General features: G+C 39.8%; 1 protein-coding gene across 1 annotated transcript in view; it reads left to right on the top strand.

The window, feature by feature from the left end:
* Positions 1–17469, top strand: part of grid2 (glutamate receptor, ionotropic, delta 2) — an 834579-nt gene that overhangs the window by 460517 nt on the left and 356593 nt on the right. The window contains exon 6 of the mRNA XM_033973100.2: positions 7965–8138. Within this exon, the coding sequence (XP_033828991.1) occupies positions 7965–8138 (174 nt within the window). The remainder of the gene's footprint in view (positions 1–7964; positions 8139–17469) is intronic.

The following is a 17469-nucleotide window of genomic DNA, read 5'->3' on the forward strand; positions in this document are numbered from 1 at the left end:
TGAGTTTTTGTCCGCTGAACACTATTGGAGGTTCGAATCCCGCTCTCAACATAGACATCATTGGTAGAGTGGGCAGATGCACTGATCCAAAAGTTGCCGGTGCGATTCCAGTTCCCACAGATGAATGCTGCTGTTGTGTCATTGGGCAAGACACTTAACAATCCCAGGGTGAGTGGTTTCTTGAGTGTCTTGAAGCTGGAAAAACGCTATGTAAAAATGTGTTTTTTTTACTATTTTTACCATAGAAAAGTGAATACCTCTACCCATATCGCCAACACTGAGAATCCGTTCCAAAATGCAACGGTTTAAAGTTTTATTTAACTGAAAAAAGGTGTCGTCATGTATTTCTATTAGCTTAAGTTTTGGGCTTTGTTTACCCTATTGTTGCTAGGAAACAGTTATAGAAATACCTCTACGTATGTCACATCTGCTGCCCGTGTCCAACCAGGAAGTACAATTATGAACTTCCACAAAGTAGAATCTTAAATACAATTGCAGTAACTTATACATATCTTTCTATTTTAGTATATATTTTAGTCATATGCACTGATCTGAATGCAGCTGTAGTGTCCCTTTTCTTTCGTGAATCCTGTGCAGTCAGTCGTTTCCAATCCGCTCTGGGCTCCTCTCGCTGATTTCTTGGAGGTCACGAGTCTCTATAGTTTGGCTGTAATAAATGCCTTCCAAAATCCTGCACACTGGTGGTCAGAAAGACAGATGTGAGTTTGATGGGCGTCCTGGGGCTGGTTCCAACACAATGTGATCTGAGGCTACAGTCTGAGTTTAAGTTGTATTTGAGCAGATTTATTTGGAGCAGTGCAGGAGAAGAAGAGGCTGTTAACGGCTGTGCACAGCTGGAGAGGGGCCAAAGTGTCGGGATATGTCCTTATGATGCTGCCGCTGAGGAGGAGGGCTGGAGACTGTGGATATTTAGTGTCCTTGGAAAAATCGTGTTTGTTTTGTATGGATTTAGATAAAGGATTGGAAGCAGTAGTTCGGTGCAGACACTTACACCAGGGCTGGCAAGTTTCAATAAGACACAAAGGCTTCTTCAAAAACAGCCCACACAAGAACGAATGATGCAACAGGAATATTGACTGGATTTTAGAGCGTTTGCCAACCAACCCAAAAGTTGATCCCTGCTCAGACTTTTTACTTTCGATGTGTCCTTGGGCAAGACACTTCACCTGTACAAATCAGAGTGAATAGTCGTCGAGGTAGATCTTCCCCAGGGGCGGCGGCTTTAGCTTACGGAGAGTGACTGTAAAGCATTTTAGTTATCTCTGTCTGACTCATTAACACTCTAACCTCACAGCAAAAAGGTTCAGAGTTTGCATGTTCTCCCTGTGTCTGAGTGGACTTCCTGTGGGCACTATAGGTCAAATCCTCCAGCTTTAGTCCTGACCAAGACTAGCTCAAGATCTGGAGATGGGTCCTCACTACTTCTAACAGGTTGTCCCAGCAGCTTTGAGGGACAGGTCAAATGTAGAAGATGAAGTGTGCTTTAACCTGAGTGAGGACAGTTTTGCCCGAGGTAGTGATGTTCTCCGACTTATCAAGAACCCAAATGCTCTCTTCTTTTGAGTGCAGCTGCTCCGCTCATGTGCATTCAAACAATGTCGAAAACTTTGAAAGAACCCTCTCCTGATCGCTGCACCCTAACATTCCTCCACTTGCCCTTGACTGCTCCTGTGAATCCTAATTCTTGTCCGGACCACAGATCTGGCTTTTTAGCAGTTTTGCACATTCCTCTGCAGCCTACATCTTTCTGTTGGCTTTGTAACTCAGTCTCCCTCAGGGTTTTGTGAGAGAAACTGTTTGGGATGCGTGCCACGTTTTAGCCAAAAGCTAACAAATGAATGTCTTTATTTGACTCTTTAGAGGAAGATTTGCTCACAGCACGAGAGATTCTTTCAAGGTCAAATCTTTAATTATATTAACCTGTTCACATTTGGAGATATTACAGGCAGTTTCTCATATTTCCATAGTGGTCCCAGTGGTGGATTAGTAATAAACATAACGTCAACGTTAAGGTACGAGTAGGGTACGTAGAGAAAGTCTGCATGAGACCCATCCTTCAGTAGTGATAGTAGTAGTAATAGTAGTACTAGTAGCAGTATGAGCAGTAGTATTAGTTGTAGTAGTTGTGGTGGCAGTTGTAGTTGTAGAGCACTCCACCAAGCCATAGGTTGGAGGTGCAATTCCAGCTTTTGTCATTTTGTCCTTACGCAGTCACCTGCTGTAGTTTAACTGTGGTGTTTGTGAGTGATTTGTCGTGGTCAGAGGAGCAGAGATTGGCAGCCTTGCCTCCATCAGTCTGCCCCAGGGCAGCTGTGGTTACATAAACTTACCTCCATCAAGTGTTAAATGAATGAATAATGACGACAGTGTATCACTTTGATAGGCTCTGACAAGCATGCAAAGAGCAATGCAGGCAGTATTATTGATATTATTAATAGGAGTAGTAGTTGTAGTAGTACAGTGATCAGGGGTCAAAAGCAGAGGATAAAGTTTACTGCAGAGTATCATGTTCAAATACATATATCTGTGTTTTGTAACTCTTAGAATCACATTTATTTATGATATTGTCTTCATCAAACTTGCCCTCAGCCACCCACCAAGTGTGTGCACCCATCCATGACTTTGTATGCTATTTTGACATCCACAGTGTCATGTGGTAAGAATCTCTAAATAATCCTATCAAGACTTATTTAGAGAGAAGCCTGGATTAGCGGCATGCACACATGTGGAGAGAGCGGATATGGAGGAGGAAGAGGAGACTGAAGAGACAGAGGAGGAAGAGGAGACAGAAGAGATAAATGAGGAAGAGGAGGGAGAGGAGACAGAGGAGGGAGAGGAGAGAGGAGACAGAAGAGACGGGAGACAGATGAGGACGGAGAGGAGACAGAGGAGGAAGAGGAGGGAGAGGAAACACAGGAGAGAGCAGATGAAGAGGGCGTCGCGGCTGGTGGTCATGTTGGCTCCTCTGGGGACGATAAGCGTCACTTCTGATCTCGTCAGCGCCTGACCCTCTGCACTCCCACAGGATGAATGGGGATCCACAGCCAGGCACAGAGAGCGTCCTCGGGCTAAAATTAGCACTGATGCCCCGCCTCAGCTTCCACAAGGACGTGCAGAGTACAGGCAACACATGGGCTCCTCATACAGGCGCTCACGGTTTATACTGCTCATTAATGACATCTGCATACACACTGTGCTTTTGAAAACTCAGATAGAGCTGTCTGCTAGAGGGGACACCAGATTGTACACATAAAAAATGAAAAAAAAAAATTGATACTTTTCTTGCAATGTCATCAATATTCCCCCAGGGGCAGAAGCTAATCGGTGGCACTGTTCCGACTGAATTTGTTGACGCAAGTTAATCTGAGCTTTGTTTTAACACAATCTGACTATAAAGAAGTGACTTAGCTGATTTGTGCTGTTAAACGAGTCTCTCACACATTTCCATTTGGTGTGCATGTGTAGCATTAGTGGTAATTTAGCTTAATCTTTGGTCATGGCCACATTTTTATATAGCACTTTTCCACCTTCTAAGCACCCAAAGCGCTTTACATCAAATTCAAATCAGAGCAAGATTCGAACTTCCAACCTTCGGATCAGTGGACAAACACTCTTCCAACTGAGCTGCCGTTACCTACTTAAACTGTGTGCTTCTTCTAACATTTATTTATTTATTTTTGGATAGCCCCTTAAGATGCATCATTTCACATTTGTTCTGTACTACTCAAAAACGTAACTAAACCCCCCCAGAAAAACGGTATTTTCAGTTGTGATGTACTTGCAGCTGGGAGCCTTCTCAGATTTATTTTTGGGTGATAACATAACAACATCCACATAAGCAAACCTTTAACAGCCTCTAGTGTTGTTGCTGTTGTTGCGTTGTGTTTGAGTCACTACTTTGACTACCATGGCCTTTTTTTTGTACAATGAAAAAGCAGCAGCAGGGTAGTTTTTTTTTAGGAGAGTACATGCGTGTAGCACCAAACAGAGCGTCTGAAAACTCCCTAACCTCGAGCTAAAACTGTCCATTATATATTTGTGCTTCAATTAGCTGCATTCCCACTGTTTTTGTGACTGGACACAGCCAGAGAAGTAATAGCCTTTTATAAAACTCATTAGTTTAGTGTTGGCAACTGCTATAGACTCACCACTTAGGTTGAGCATCCTTTAATTGCCTGGGCATCTGGCCAAAACGCCTGCATGTACCGGGCATTCAGCTCCATAACATAACCTCAATTACTTTACAAGAGTTTATTTGATATTTACAATTGATCACATTAGCTCATAATATCATAAAGGGTTGTATATTTAATAAATCCTCTTTATACTCTCTGTTGTCCATGTCGTTGATGTCCAATTTATGTTTTCTGCTTTGGCTAGAATGTTCCACAGCATGGCATTAATCTTATGTTAATATTAATACAATTACAGGAGTTGAAGCTCATTGAAAGACGTGTATTCTTTCTGTGAGCGGGTTGGCCTCTCCACATATTTGACACAGGCTGTACTTGATTTGGTTGTGTCTCCATGGAGATAGAAAGTTCAGGACCATGGAAAAGGTTTGAAGATTTCGAATTCCATTTCCAAACGGTGCACTTCCTGATTCTCAGACGATAATTAGACGCAGACATCGGTCTCATTTCTACCTTAAAGGGCGTATATTACTCTATTTTCTGATCTATGTTATTATGTTGTGTGTTTTGTTTCATTCACACATGTTTAACACACAAACCCTGCACACAGTATTTAGGCTGGGAGTTCTTCTCTTAAACAGAAAACACTCTGTTCCACCTTGTGATGTCATGTGGTAATACAGGAAGTGCTCCACTGTGTTTATGAATGTCATACACCTTCAGTAGACTTATTTGGATCATTTCAGCCCTTTATAATCACCCAGATAACAACCTCAGCAGTTTAATGAGGAAAAGAGCAGAGCTGAGACAACTTGTCCAGTGCAGACCCAAGTGCATTTATTTTCCAACACCAAAAATATGTACAACAGGAATATTATTTTTTGTATGTATTTATGCATGTTATTATTATTATTATTATTATTATTATTATTATTATTATTATTGTTATTATTATTATTATTATTATTATTATTATTATTATTAATTTATTTTTATTATTTTTTATTATTTATTTATTTATTTTTCAAATCAGCATGGCAGTACCTCCTCTACACACAGCACCCTCACTTCAGCAGACTGCAGTTTGCTCCTTTTATACAGTAGAGCACCTCCCCAGTTGGCTGAGCCCACTCTGCAGTACAAGTTTACACACATCAATTCAATTCATCTTTATTTCGGACTCGTGGTCCATTCAAAAAACAGACAGACAGTAACAATACAAAACAATAAACAACACACATCATATAATATTGTTAAAAGTTAGCGCTAACAAAACAGTGTACAAATGTATTCAATCAAGTAGGTTATTAAAATAGAGTTCTACGATTAATTTATCTGTTTTAACCATGAGCACAAATTATATACACAAAAAGCTAAAATATCTGACACCCCTCCTTGTTAGCACCCAGCTGTCTGCCCCGGAACCTTCTTAAGGTGCTCCAGTTGCCTGGGGACTCTTTTGGCCGAAACACCTAAAATGGCAGACAACATAGGTAAGTTGAAATTCCAAACAATTCCATTATAAGCAGTTAGCTGACACAGACACACTTTAATCAATACATTTAAAATTTCTTTGTGTATTGTCCTTTTTTGTGTCAGATTCAAGGATAGGCCTAGCTACATTACACCCTTGAATTGTCAGTCTCTACTAAAAAAAAAAAAAGGTAAAATGCAGCTGTTACCTGGAAAACTACCACTTCATGACATCACAAGGTGGAACAGAGCATTTGAACTTTGGGGATATAGACAGATAATAATAAAGGATTACTCAAACATGTGTGAATGAAAGAAAACACAACTCCAGGCATGTTTTTTGATGCGGTAACAACATTATAACGTGACTTAAAGCTCACATGAATCTATTTTGTGTGCTATAGAACCTTTAAGAAATGCCTTTAACATTTATCTGTATCGCTCAACTACACTCGCTCTTTTTCACAATTTTAAGACTACACATATCAGGAATAGTAAACTGGTCCTTACGATAGAATGGTAAGAGTTCTGGCCCAAGTTAACGGTTAGTTGTATAATGATCCAGCACATGCGTTAATCTGAAACGACCTTTGCGTGCTCTGAAAAGGGTCCGTGTTTTTCACTTGGGGCTCTGGACTGTTGGTATAAGCTGTTATCGATTTTCCCTCTGTTCCCCATTCTGCCACTTTATGAGCGCACATCATTCTTGTTCCTGTGCCTAACGTCCTTCTCTCCTCCCCCTCCCTCTTTCTCTTTCTCTTTCTCTTTCTCTCTTTCAAATGGTGTGTGCTTCATGTGTGTGGGGAGGTTTCTGGATATGTTTTCCTAATTAACGCAAAATTAATAAGTGAACCATAAACAAAAAAAAATACTCACAATTTTTATGTAGAGTCTGTACCGGGCTTCTGCCAAAATGCTGTGTAAATAGATCCCTTTGCCAATTTTTGGGTGTTCGCTATTTTGTTTATAGCTTAAACAAAGCATTTAATTTATGTTCTAATGGAGGGTTGGGATTTAATGCGTTGTTTCTTCTTTCCACTCCTTTTCGAGCTTAAATAAGGAAAAATATGTGAAATGTACATTAAGTGTGTTCATTAATTTGCTCAAAATAAATAAATATAGCAAGTAGTTTTACCATTTAACCCATTGTGTGCCACTTCTACGATAAAAAGAAGAGAATTACTGAGAATTTGCAGTTACATGATAGTAGTTATACAGAGAATTAATTAATTTCATTGGTAATTCCAAGCTAAAATTCTTTATAATCGAGCTGTTCCAATGCATTTTAACACAAAAGTCACTGCTATGGGTATTGGATGGATATTGCGATACTTTCCATAGTATTATTTAGTATCAAAACAAAAATTACTACCACACATAGACTGTATACACAAACGGACAAAGCTAACCTGCTAGCTCCCACGTTCCAAATAAGAAGTGAGCATGGGTGCGCTTCCGGCTCCATCGACTCTGGACTTCACTTTCTATTGAAAAACTGAACTGTCGCCCGTCTCTCTGTAACTGCTGCGGTCAGACTCGTCATTTCAGTCTTAAAAGGTTCATATTAACCCAATCAACGTGATCCTGGTATTTTCTATTGTGTTTGTAAATTGAGATATGAAAACTAACAACAGACAAATCAGGCGCCTTCTTTCCCCAAGGACGCTCCTGTTAGCGTTAGCAACAAGTTTGATTGACATTGTTGCTAAGCGCCTGCTCCCTGCTAAACCAAGCGGTGCAGGCAGCCTTACTTCAGATTTGCTCTTTGGTCGGTATGATACTCGTGGTCAGAATTCCAAATATTGAACTTAGCTCCAAATCAGCTCCTGTAACTGCTAGCCTCGATGAGCTTCATTTGACTGAACGACTGAACGTGACATGGCGCCATAGTCCACTTCTTTATACAGTCTATGCGCAGGACAAATGGGTTCCCTTCGGTAATTTACACCTCCAGATCTCTGTCTTGCTACTCTGGTTTCCTTCTAACACTGACGGGTTTCTCCAGTAATGACAAAGTATGGGTCAAATGCAGAGCTCTTGCCATAGACCGTATATATAAATGGACATAGCTAACCTGCTAGCCGTCGCATTCCAAACAGGAAGTGAGCATAGGCGCGCTTCTGGCTCCTTCAACTCTGGCTTCAATTCACTTTACATGGAAAAATCGCCACCTCTCTGTAACTGCTGCAGTGAGCCTCGTCATTTCGGTCTTAAACCTACAGGTGACGTCACACTCACTTAGTCCGCTTCTTTATACAGTCTATGGGACCCACACGTTTTGCCGCAGCTGAAACTATTTTTACACTCTTTCAACCCACTCTTCTCTTTTTCTTTCAGGAAATTTCCGACTACGACCTGCAGGAGTTGGTGATGAAATCCATTGGTCGGCTGACTCTCGTGCGTCAGACGTTCCCGATGCCCCAGAACACCACACAGCGCTGCGTAAAGCACAACCACCGCATCAACACCTCCCTGTGTGACCCCAAGAACCCCCGCGCACAGCAGCTCGAGGTGAGGATCCATTTTCATCAAATCCTCCCACTCGAGAATATTTATACTCCCTTCTGCCTTAAAATTCGTACAAGAGGTTTTCGTGTTTTTCCTAATCATTACTTGGCTTGGTGGGATAGTAAGTTTGTAAATGTTTACCATAGTTTTACATCAGCTAAGTGGCAGTTTATGTAAGAATAAAATGAAAAAAAATGGTGAAAAGTACAAATACAGGAAGTTACATAACAGTTTTAACAATTCTATCCAAAATGCAAGGGTAATTTATGCACGCGAAAGGCATTTTTCTGGCATTCATTTAATAAAACAGAGGTGTTCCATACATTTTTATTTGGCGAATCATCACTATTGTGTAATTTAGGTAAGTTTTGGGCCTTATTTTCATTGTGGTTGCTAGGTAACGGTTAAAGAATGACCTCTACGTATGTCATATCTCGTGCCCGTGTCCAACTAGGAAGTTAAATTGTGAACTTCACCCCAAAAAAAACATAAATACATTTACAAAATCCACAACCACCGCATCAACACCTCCTTATGTGACCCCAACAGCAGCTGGAGGCGGGCATCCATTTTCTTCAAATCCGCCCACTCTGGAATATTTATACTCCTTCCTGTCTTAAGGGGATTAATACATCATGTCATTGGCAGATTTTTGCACTGGACCATATGTGTGGCCATGTGGTCCTTCCGACAAAACGATTGTGCAAGTGAAATATGGACAAAATGAACCCAATTACCATAATGTTGAGAAGTGTAGGGCAAAGCATTTTTTTTTAAAGAACTGCAGTCTAAAGAGCATTGTGAGCCAAAATGAAAGCTAGCGTTAGCCGTATGTATGAGTCATGAGTCTGAAAGAGACCAAAAGACCACCAGCCTAATTTTCTCAAAATGGCTAAGTATGCTAATTATGATTTAATTATGAGTTCTCCATATGTACATAGAATTTCATTTTACCATGTGGCTGCCCATTTGCCACTAATACAGGCCAAACCTTTGCCATATTAACAACAAACTGAAATATTCTTTTTCTGTTTGTCTACACAGAGTTATTGTTAGTTTGCAGTGGCATCATGATGGTGGGGCTCTGTGTGCATGTTTATGGCAGAATGTTCAGCAGTTATAATGGTGGCACGATGTTCACCACATTAGCAAACACTGATGAACAATTTATTTTGAAAAAAAAATAAAAAATACAAAATGGAATTAAACAACACATTTTCAGGAGCCTGTGATCAAAATGAATGTTCAGTCCTGTTTACAGGGCCGGCCCAGCCTATAAGCAGACTAAGCAGCTGTTTAGGGCCCCGAGGGCCCCCAGGAGCCCACATTTATACTGAAAATAATGTAATATATCAAGTTTTATTGGAAACAGGGCTTGTGTGTTTACAGCAGCCTAAATGTCCTTCTCAAATGATTACATTTGTTTTATATCTATAGTAGCAAAATATCTACTGCTGCTACATTTGTTTTTGAGTCAGGCAGAGGTGAGGGCAGCTACGTGTTTATGCCGGTGCAAGGACAATTTATAATGTAAATTTCAGCCCACTGTCGCCAACTGGAACACATTAAAATCCACCAGAAACAAAGAAAAAATGCCTAAAATTTCAAAACTCTTGACTCCCCTTCTATGTTTGTGTTCTGTTCTTGTGACTATTGCAGTTGTGACATTCTGGATGTTTTCAGTCTGATGTTGGTCAGATAACCACAAAAACAATTAGTCAAGGTGATGAGAGCAGAGTCATAATGTTGTCAAATGTGAATCACCAATAGCTGAACCAAGAGGCATCTGCTGTCAGGGGCCCCAGAGACAAATTCAGCTTAGGGCCCCCTGAAAGCTAGGGCCGGTCCTGCCTGTTTAGATATTTGATTTTCAACAAAAAATCTTTAATTGCTATGGTAACTATCCTAATTTCTCATCATTCTGAAACCCATGGATAAAATGTCCTTTTCTTCAAGTCCAACGTACGTATGACAATTTCCATTTTCACTCATTGCCTTACTTGTAGTTCTCAATTCACCATCTAAAAATAATGAAGACACGCCTCTTTACATTATATACCCCCCAGAGTAATGAATGGTTGTTATTTTTGCAATGCATCACGGGATATCTTGAGACTATACTTACATTATGTTGCTGTAACTGCCGTCTACTTGCAGATGATGCCCACACTAACACTTGCTCCGTCCCTGTATACTGTAATTAACTGCACCTATATTAAGGATATCAAAGTGCACAGACATAATAGGAAGATTACTCACTTCTTCAGGGAGATGGAGAGCGTCCCGAGGGAGCAAGAGCATTAGTCAATCCAAAGACGGCTCGCTGTATAATTGCATAGGCAACTTCAGCGCTGTTGTTGAATGTCGGGGTCAAAATGTCACATAGCAAAGTGTGTGATGACTTTGCGAGCACTTCCTGGATGCTTTTGAGCAAGACTCTTACAAAAAAAAATAATTAACCCTTAGGTCAGTGTCTGGGAAGTTTCACCGTCACTCGGCCCGTTATAGAAAGTATCATGAAAAACTATAACATTGGAACAAAATTATGCCACCGGTGATTCGAATCCCGCTCTCGACATAAACGTCATTGGTGGAGCGGTTAGATCCACTGACCCACAGGTTGGCGGTGCGATTCCAGCTCCCACAGATGAATGCTGCTGTTGCATCCTTGGGCAAGACACTTTAAAAATATATCAAATCAATAGAGAAGTTGTCTTGAATCAACTGTGCACAAAAGAGCTGTTGTCCCTAATAGTGTCGTCTCGCCCTCAGCTGACAAATGAACATATATGAACGACATGTATTTATAGCATCAAAATAATCGTACCAGTTTAAACTCGTTCAAGCGACTTCAGGTTGCTGGACACATCGTCTTGAACACTAACAAACAAGAGATATGCCCGTGCGTAACTAAACTAAATTAAGTCAAAGATTAAACATTACATGAATACACATAAGGATTTAGGCATTAGGTCAAACAGATAGATGATAATACATATCAGTACAAGTAAAGATTTAGAGCAGGGGCGTCCAAACTTTCTCATTAAGGGCCAGATAAGCACAGACAAAGCTAAGGGCCGATTGAGGGGCATAGACTGGTCGCCAATACAGTGAATACTTCAAATCTGCGTTATTATTACTAGTTAGACTGAACTATTAGACCTTTATTCGTGCTTACATCCTCAGTGGGACACATTAAATATCTGGTATGGGCTTGTTGAAGTAGATTTTCAGAAATGTACAGTAAGAAGTACTCTTTAAGGTAATATGGGCCAATTCACCTAGAAGCGTTAAGGCCAAGAAAAATTGGTTTGAGGGCCGCATTTGGCCCCTGGGCTACAATTATGACATTCTTTACCCAAAATCAGGCATGTCCAAACAAAGCCCAATATAAAAATACATCATTGGGCACTGAAATTTTCCAACCCGGACGTCAGCAGGCTTGTTTATTTTATTAAGTCGGTTTAGATGAATAGTGTGATTTAAAACGTCCAAAATGTAACATAATAATTCACAGGTGTCATAAATGATCAATCAAAGTCGTAATGATACTTATTAGGATACGCCAAGCAGTCACCTCTTGCTAACTGACAACAAAAACAATTTTTAAAAGTAGTTTTGTGGATTACTTTTTATAAGGATGAAGTTTTGCATTTCATCTGAGAGACCGTGTCAATCGAGATGCTGATGTGGTCATTGTAATTGTGAAGGAAGTGATTGCAGACCCTGTACTTATACCCTGAGAAAGGTACTATCTATAGAAGTTAAACTAATTTCGCATACCCCCCGTACAAGGTCATAAATGGGTAGACCGTTAACTGTTGCCAGGTAGAATACGTCACTAAAAAGAATGCTTGCAGTCACTGAAAAGATGGATTGCAAAAGCCTCTTGTCACGGAAGTAACAGGTAAAATAAGCATGTGTCGCAATCTCACTGAGAAACAAGTACACAGACAAGTACAGTTTCCAACACAGGGTTTAAGAGCGAAGAAATAAAACAAAAATCATGCTTTCAGTCATTATGAAACGCCAAAAGAGACACTATTGCGTTACTATTTGTGCTGTTTGCACCAGTGATGTTTCGAACTGCAAACACAAACCATGTTATTCTTAGACGTTTGGCAGCAGAAGAAACATAGAGTGCGCTACTTCTAAATCAGTGAGTCATTTTCAAAACACATTCTTGAAACACGCAAGGCTAAATCGGGAACAAGTACCGGGATGATTGCATATGAATATCTTCCACTGCTTAGGTCAATGTTCTCACAATATTCAGTGTCTGGCTTTATACAGTCAATCCCACCCTCTTGGAAATCTATTTCTGCTGCATAAATATGGTTGTGCTATGTACGTATAATTTAACTTGAATCTTAAAATCCAATCAATCCCAGAAAGCATTGGGTTGGAGCTAAATCAACATGTTTACATCCAGCTGGAGCAGTAAAAGCACATGGTTTGTTTTCCCTCTTTTTGCCTAGTCACAATTTGTATTATTTTATTTTATTTTTTTACACTTCTAATATTAATTTAATGAACATAAACAAAACAATGTAACTTTTTTTAGCCAAAACGCATAGACATTCGCTCAGTAGTTCGAGCAGTCGTCTCGAAACTCAAAAGTTGAATGATTTATCTCTGCTTGGACCATTTGTGTCCATTGTGTCCTTAGGCAAGACACTTACATACATTTCCTTTGGTATGTGAGTCAGTCTATCCCAGTAATAGCCACAGTGTGTGATTAGCGTAATCATTCATTTTGTGTTTTGGTTCATTTTTGGTTGTGTTTACTTCTCTTGCATCCTTACTAGAATCAATTTGGTGACTTTCCATCTTCAGAAAGTTACACGGTTTCACTTGAACACATCAAACTGTTGGATGTATTCCACCACAGATTAATAATCTACAGGGCTGGATTGGTTGAAGACCTGTCGATTCAAAACTAAACTGAAAATTGAAGCGATTTTTGAACGTTGTGTTATCTGAAACACAGCAATAATTTCAGACAGAGGACAGAAGCCAATGCAACTTGATAGGAGATTCATTTTTTTAAATATCCCCAAACGTTGAACCAAATCCCTACTGATTACTTACTTGTCGACTGAGTAAACAAACTTGCTATGTTATGCTGTGTTCAAATTACGATTCAAAATTCATTCAACTGAAAGCACTTCTGAGTAATGCCACAAATTTGAAGCTATTCCGAAAAGAGAAAAAAAAAAAAAATCGATAGAAAAAGCATTTGGTTTTGCTGTGACAAACATGTTGAATTTTTCCCAGTTCTTGTTTAATGTTGACAGCCAAAACACATAGACAGGGGCTCAGTGGTTCGAGCGGCGGTCTTCCAATCTACAGGATTGGATTGGCCTGGAAGACCTGTCCACTCAAAACTGATCACTGAAAATTGATGCAGTTTTCTGTCTGAATTTGTTCCATTTCAAAGCTCTACATGACATTTTGTTGCCATGTCACTCGGGGACAATGCTACATATTGGTAGTGATGTTTTAATTTCAAACCGAGAAAACGTTAAATGGTAAATGATTATGTTTTTATATAGTGGGATTCGAACCACCAACCTTCCCAACTATAACCAAAAACACTCTATACCTGATATAATTTTTTATTTACATTATTTTTTTCATAAATGTAGTATCACACTCTAAATTTCATCATGTGTTGCTGTTTTTTCCATGCTATTTTTTTTTCCATAGACTGTTTTTGTCCCCTCTAGGGTGGTAATGCGCAATTATTGTTGGTTTTGAATGCGAGTGAGTCACCAAGCTGCTGACAAATAACAGACAAGAGGAAAGAGAAGTGCGGCGCTCTGTACGTGTCACATTCACATCTAAAATTGAATTAATGTGTTGCTGATTTATGTGGGCGCCTGCGGGAGAGCATCGATGAGGGACGGGGAATACAAGAAACCCCACGACATTTGAAAAGAGACGTATGATTTAGATTGGAAAATACTATACAGCTTTGCATTTTTAGTTGGTTTAATTTCAAGGACAAAGGGGAAAAAGCCTCGTAGAGTAAATTGGTCTAACTTTAAATGCGTGGGTGGGTTAGTGTTTGCGCCCTCTGCTGGTAAGAATGGAAGCAAGTCAAGTAAAAAACTAGATTAAAATGCTAGTCTTTAAGTAGACATAGTATGAAGTATGAACATATTTTGGACACGTATGCATTGGCGATTCGTGTTTTCCTAATTAAAAAACTAAAAAATTATGTAAAAAAAAAAAGAATGCCAACCCAACATTACTTGTAGTGCAACAGGCTTTACACAAATGTAAAATGTAAAAAATAAAGACAAAATAGAAAATGCGTGACAATGGAAAAATGTATACAGTGGTCCCTCGCTGTATCGCTGTCTTGCTGTTTCGCGGATTCTTTTTTAGCGCAATTTGCATGCTCTTTTGTGCATCTTATGAACGTGCATTGTGTTCTGCGTCCTGATTGGCTAAGGGACTGTAGACCAGTGTCCATCAGTCTCCTCCGTGCCGTGTCTCCTGTCCAGTACAGAATGCGTTCAACCAAATTTACATAAATGTTGGATCGTAGTGTGACTCTGAAGTGCTGTGTGTTTGCAAGTTTTCTCCTCGACCAAACCCACAATGTCGATGAAACGTTCTCCACCGACGAATTTCAGAAACGGTTTGGACTTAAAAGTGTTTCTGTGCACGCAGAGGCGCCTCTGTGGATACCTCTGGAGTAGAGGCACGTGAACAAAACATTTAAAGTGATTATTGAGGAAGAGGGATATAATATACGAAGGTTTGAACTTTGAGAGTGTTTTAACGAGAGAAATGTGAGAAAATTTTAATGCCTGTGTGAGAAAAGTGTATGAAGTGTGTGGTGAGGGGTTTTACAGCCTTAAAACTTTATAATAACTGTAAAAAATAAAGCCAACTACTTTGCAGATTTCGTCTATTGCGGGTTATTTTTAGAACGTAAATGAGGAACCACTGTATATGCCAGAAAGCAAGAGAGTTGAACGTTGAATATTCCTTGTAAGAGTCTAAAATCTAACAAAAATGCTTCAACAAATCAGCAAAAAGAGTCTAAAAAAGACCGCAATGGTTTTCAACACATCACATAACCAGTTGACGTCATCCAGGCCCTATATATTACAGGTTGGTGGTGCGATTCCAGCTCCCACAGATGAATACTGTCATTGGGTCCTTGGGCAAGACACTTAACCCACCTCGTCCTCAGTGTGTGCGTACGCTGGTGTGTGAATGTGTGTGTAAAGAGCTTTGAGTGCGTTGAAGGCCATATAAGTCGATCGATTGTTGTGACGTCGTCTAAAACCCAGCAACAACTCCAAACAGAGGACAGGAGCCAATACATCTTGATGGGATTTTGATTAAAAAAATTGTAATAATAAAGTAAATCCCATTAAAAAAAAAACAACCCAAAAACATTGAACCAGATTACTTCCTGATTACTTACTTGGCGACTGGGTAAATAGACTTGGTTCGTTTTAAAATTAGGATTCAAAATTAATTCAACTGAAAGAGCGATTTTGAGTAATGCCACAATTTTTAAGCTATTCAGAAAAGGGAAAGAAAATCAATAGAAAAGCAGTTGGCTCTGTTGAATTTTTCTCAGTTCTTGTTTAATGTTCACAGGCTCAGTAAATACAGAGATATAAACTACAACCCGGGACAAAATATTACTTTTTGACATTTAAAACAATTGAAATTCTGACTTACCCTCAACCTTAATTTATACTATGAGCATTTTACAATATTGTGATGTCATTTGAAACCAGTGGAGCAGTGGAGCGAATAGAAATTATGGAGTTCTATCTAATCTTTTTCGTTGTTTGAATAAATGTGCATATCAAAGTAGTCTTCTGATTATAAAAATGCTTAAAAAGTTTCCCGTACCCGTTTTTTCTTCAAATATTCGAGCAAAAATGCGTCTCGCCCCAGTACAGATTCATTGTATAAGCAGCTCTTGAGGTTAAAATAAGTCAGCGGCGTGGTTTCGGCGTCTAATTGGCTCTTTGCACAACAGCGCCGGGCGGACTCACTGTTAGCATCACTACTTCCTGTCCAATTGTATGTCTATGAGGCAGATTCACACTAAAATTGATGCATTTTTAAAGATCTGCACGAAAAAACTGCACAAATAAAACAAATACTTCGCCGAAGGACTCTTCTGTGTTTAGAAAGAGAGATTTTTATGTGTCAATGCTAACGCTAACGCAAATTTTGAAGTACAAACTGATGTATTCCACATATAAAAATAATCGGGTATTCTTTTCTTTAATTAATTTGCATTTTAATAGGTTGTTTATTTTATATTTTACGCTTTTAATAATACCAAGAAGTCACTGTTAACACGCTAGTTCTTGTTAGCATTACTGTCGCGACAAAACTGATCTCTGAAAGCTGTGAAAACTGCTTATAAACTCATTATGGTGAGTAATTAGGATGCTCCGAATGCATAAGACACATGACGGATAACTTTGGACCACTGCAAACGGTTTGAAATGGACCGGTTTAGGTTTTTTTTGTACGTTTTTAAGCTAGTAAAAATCAGGTCCAACAGCTTTAACGTCTCACTTCGCTTTAACTAAATCACGTCTCTCGTTAATAAGCGACTTTCACGCTCGCAGCTACTGTTTCTAGCCTCATTTTAATCGCTTCACTCCCGGTCCAGACCACGGTAGCTTTCAAGGCTTCTATTTTCTGGAAATCCGAATTGAATTTAAATCAGACCGCAGTCCCGCTGATCGTATTTAAAATGATGTTTGCTAGAAGCTAAAAGAAGCTCGCAGACTTGGTGAGATGTTGTTTTTGTAATGCGGAGGCCGTGTCTGAGCCGCGGGGCCTTAAAACACCGAATAACCCGTAAATAAAACCCTTTTCTTTGTGTTATTAATATGAATCAAGTGGGCCTCAAGTGTAGAAAGCTATTATCACGAATCTACCCTTTAAATGGGGTCATTACGGGCCGGCGAGGGGCCACTGTTTAGGCCGTTTGCAGCGTGGAGGTGGAACTCAAGGGCAGAGTGGTCATGTATGACGGAGGGATGAGGGGAGTGAAGGAAAGAGGGGGAAGGGGGAGAGAAAAGAGAGAAGGAGCAGCGTAAAGTGAGATCTAAGAGAGAGGTGGGGTTTAGAGATGCATAGAGATGGGATAGTGAAGAGAGAGAAAACTGATGGTAGGACAGAGGATTGATGGATTGAGGGACAGGAAGGAGAGACGTGGTGAAGTGAAGGAGGGAGAGAGCCGATGAGAACCGAGAGAACCGATATTGAGAGAAAGGTGGGCAGACAGAAGGAAAGAGATGATAAAGAGAGTGAAGGAGAGGGATGAGAGAAGTGA

The sequence above is a fragment of the Periophthalmus magnuspinnatus genome, chromosome 9 (assembly GCF_009829125.3).
Source record: "Periophthalmus magnuspinnatus isolate fPerMag1 chromosome 9, fPerMag1.2.pri, whole genome shotgun sequence".
NCBI lineage: Eukaryota > Metazoa > Chordata > Actinopteri > Gobiiformes > Gobiidae > Periophthalmus > Periophthalmus magnuspinnatus.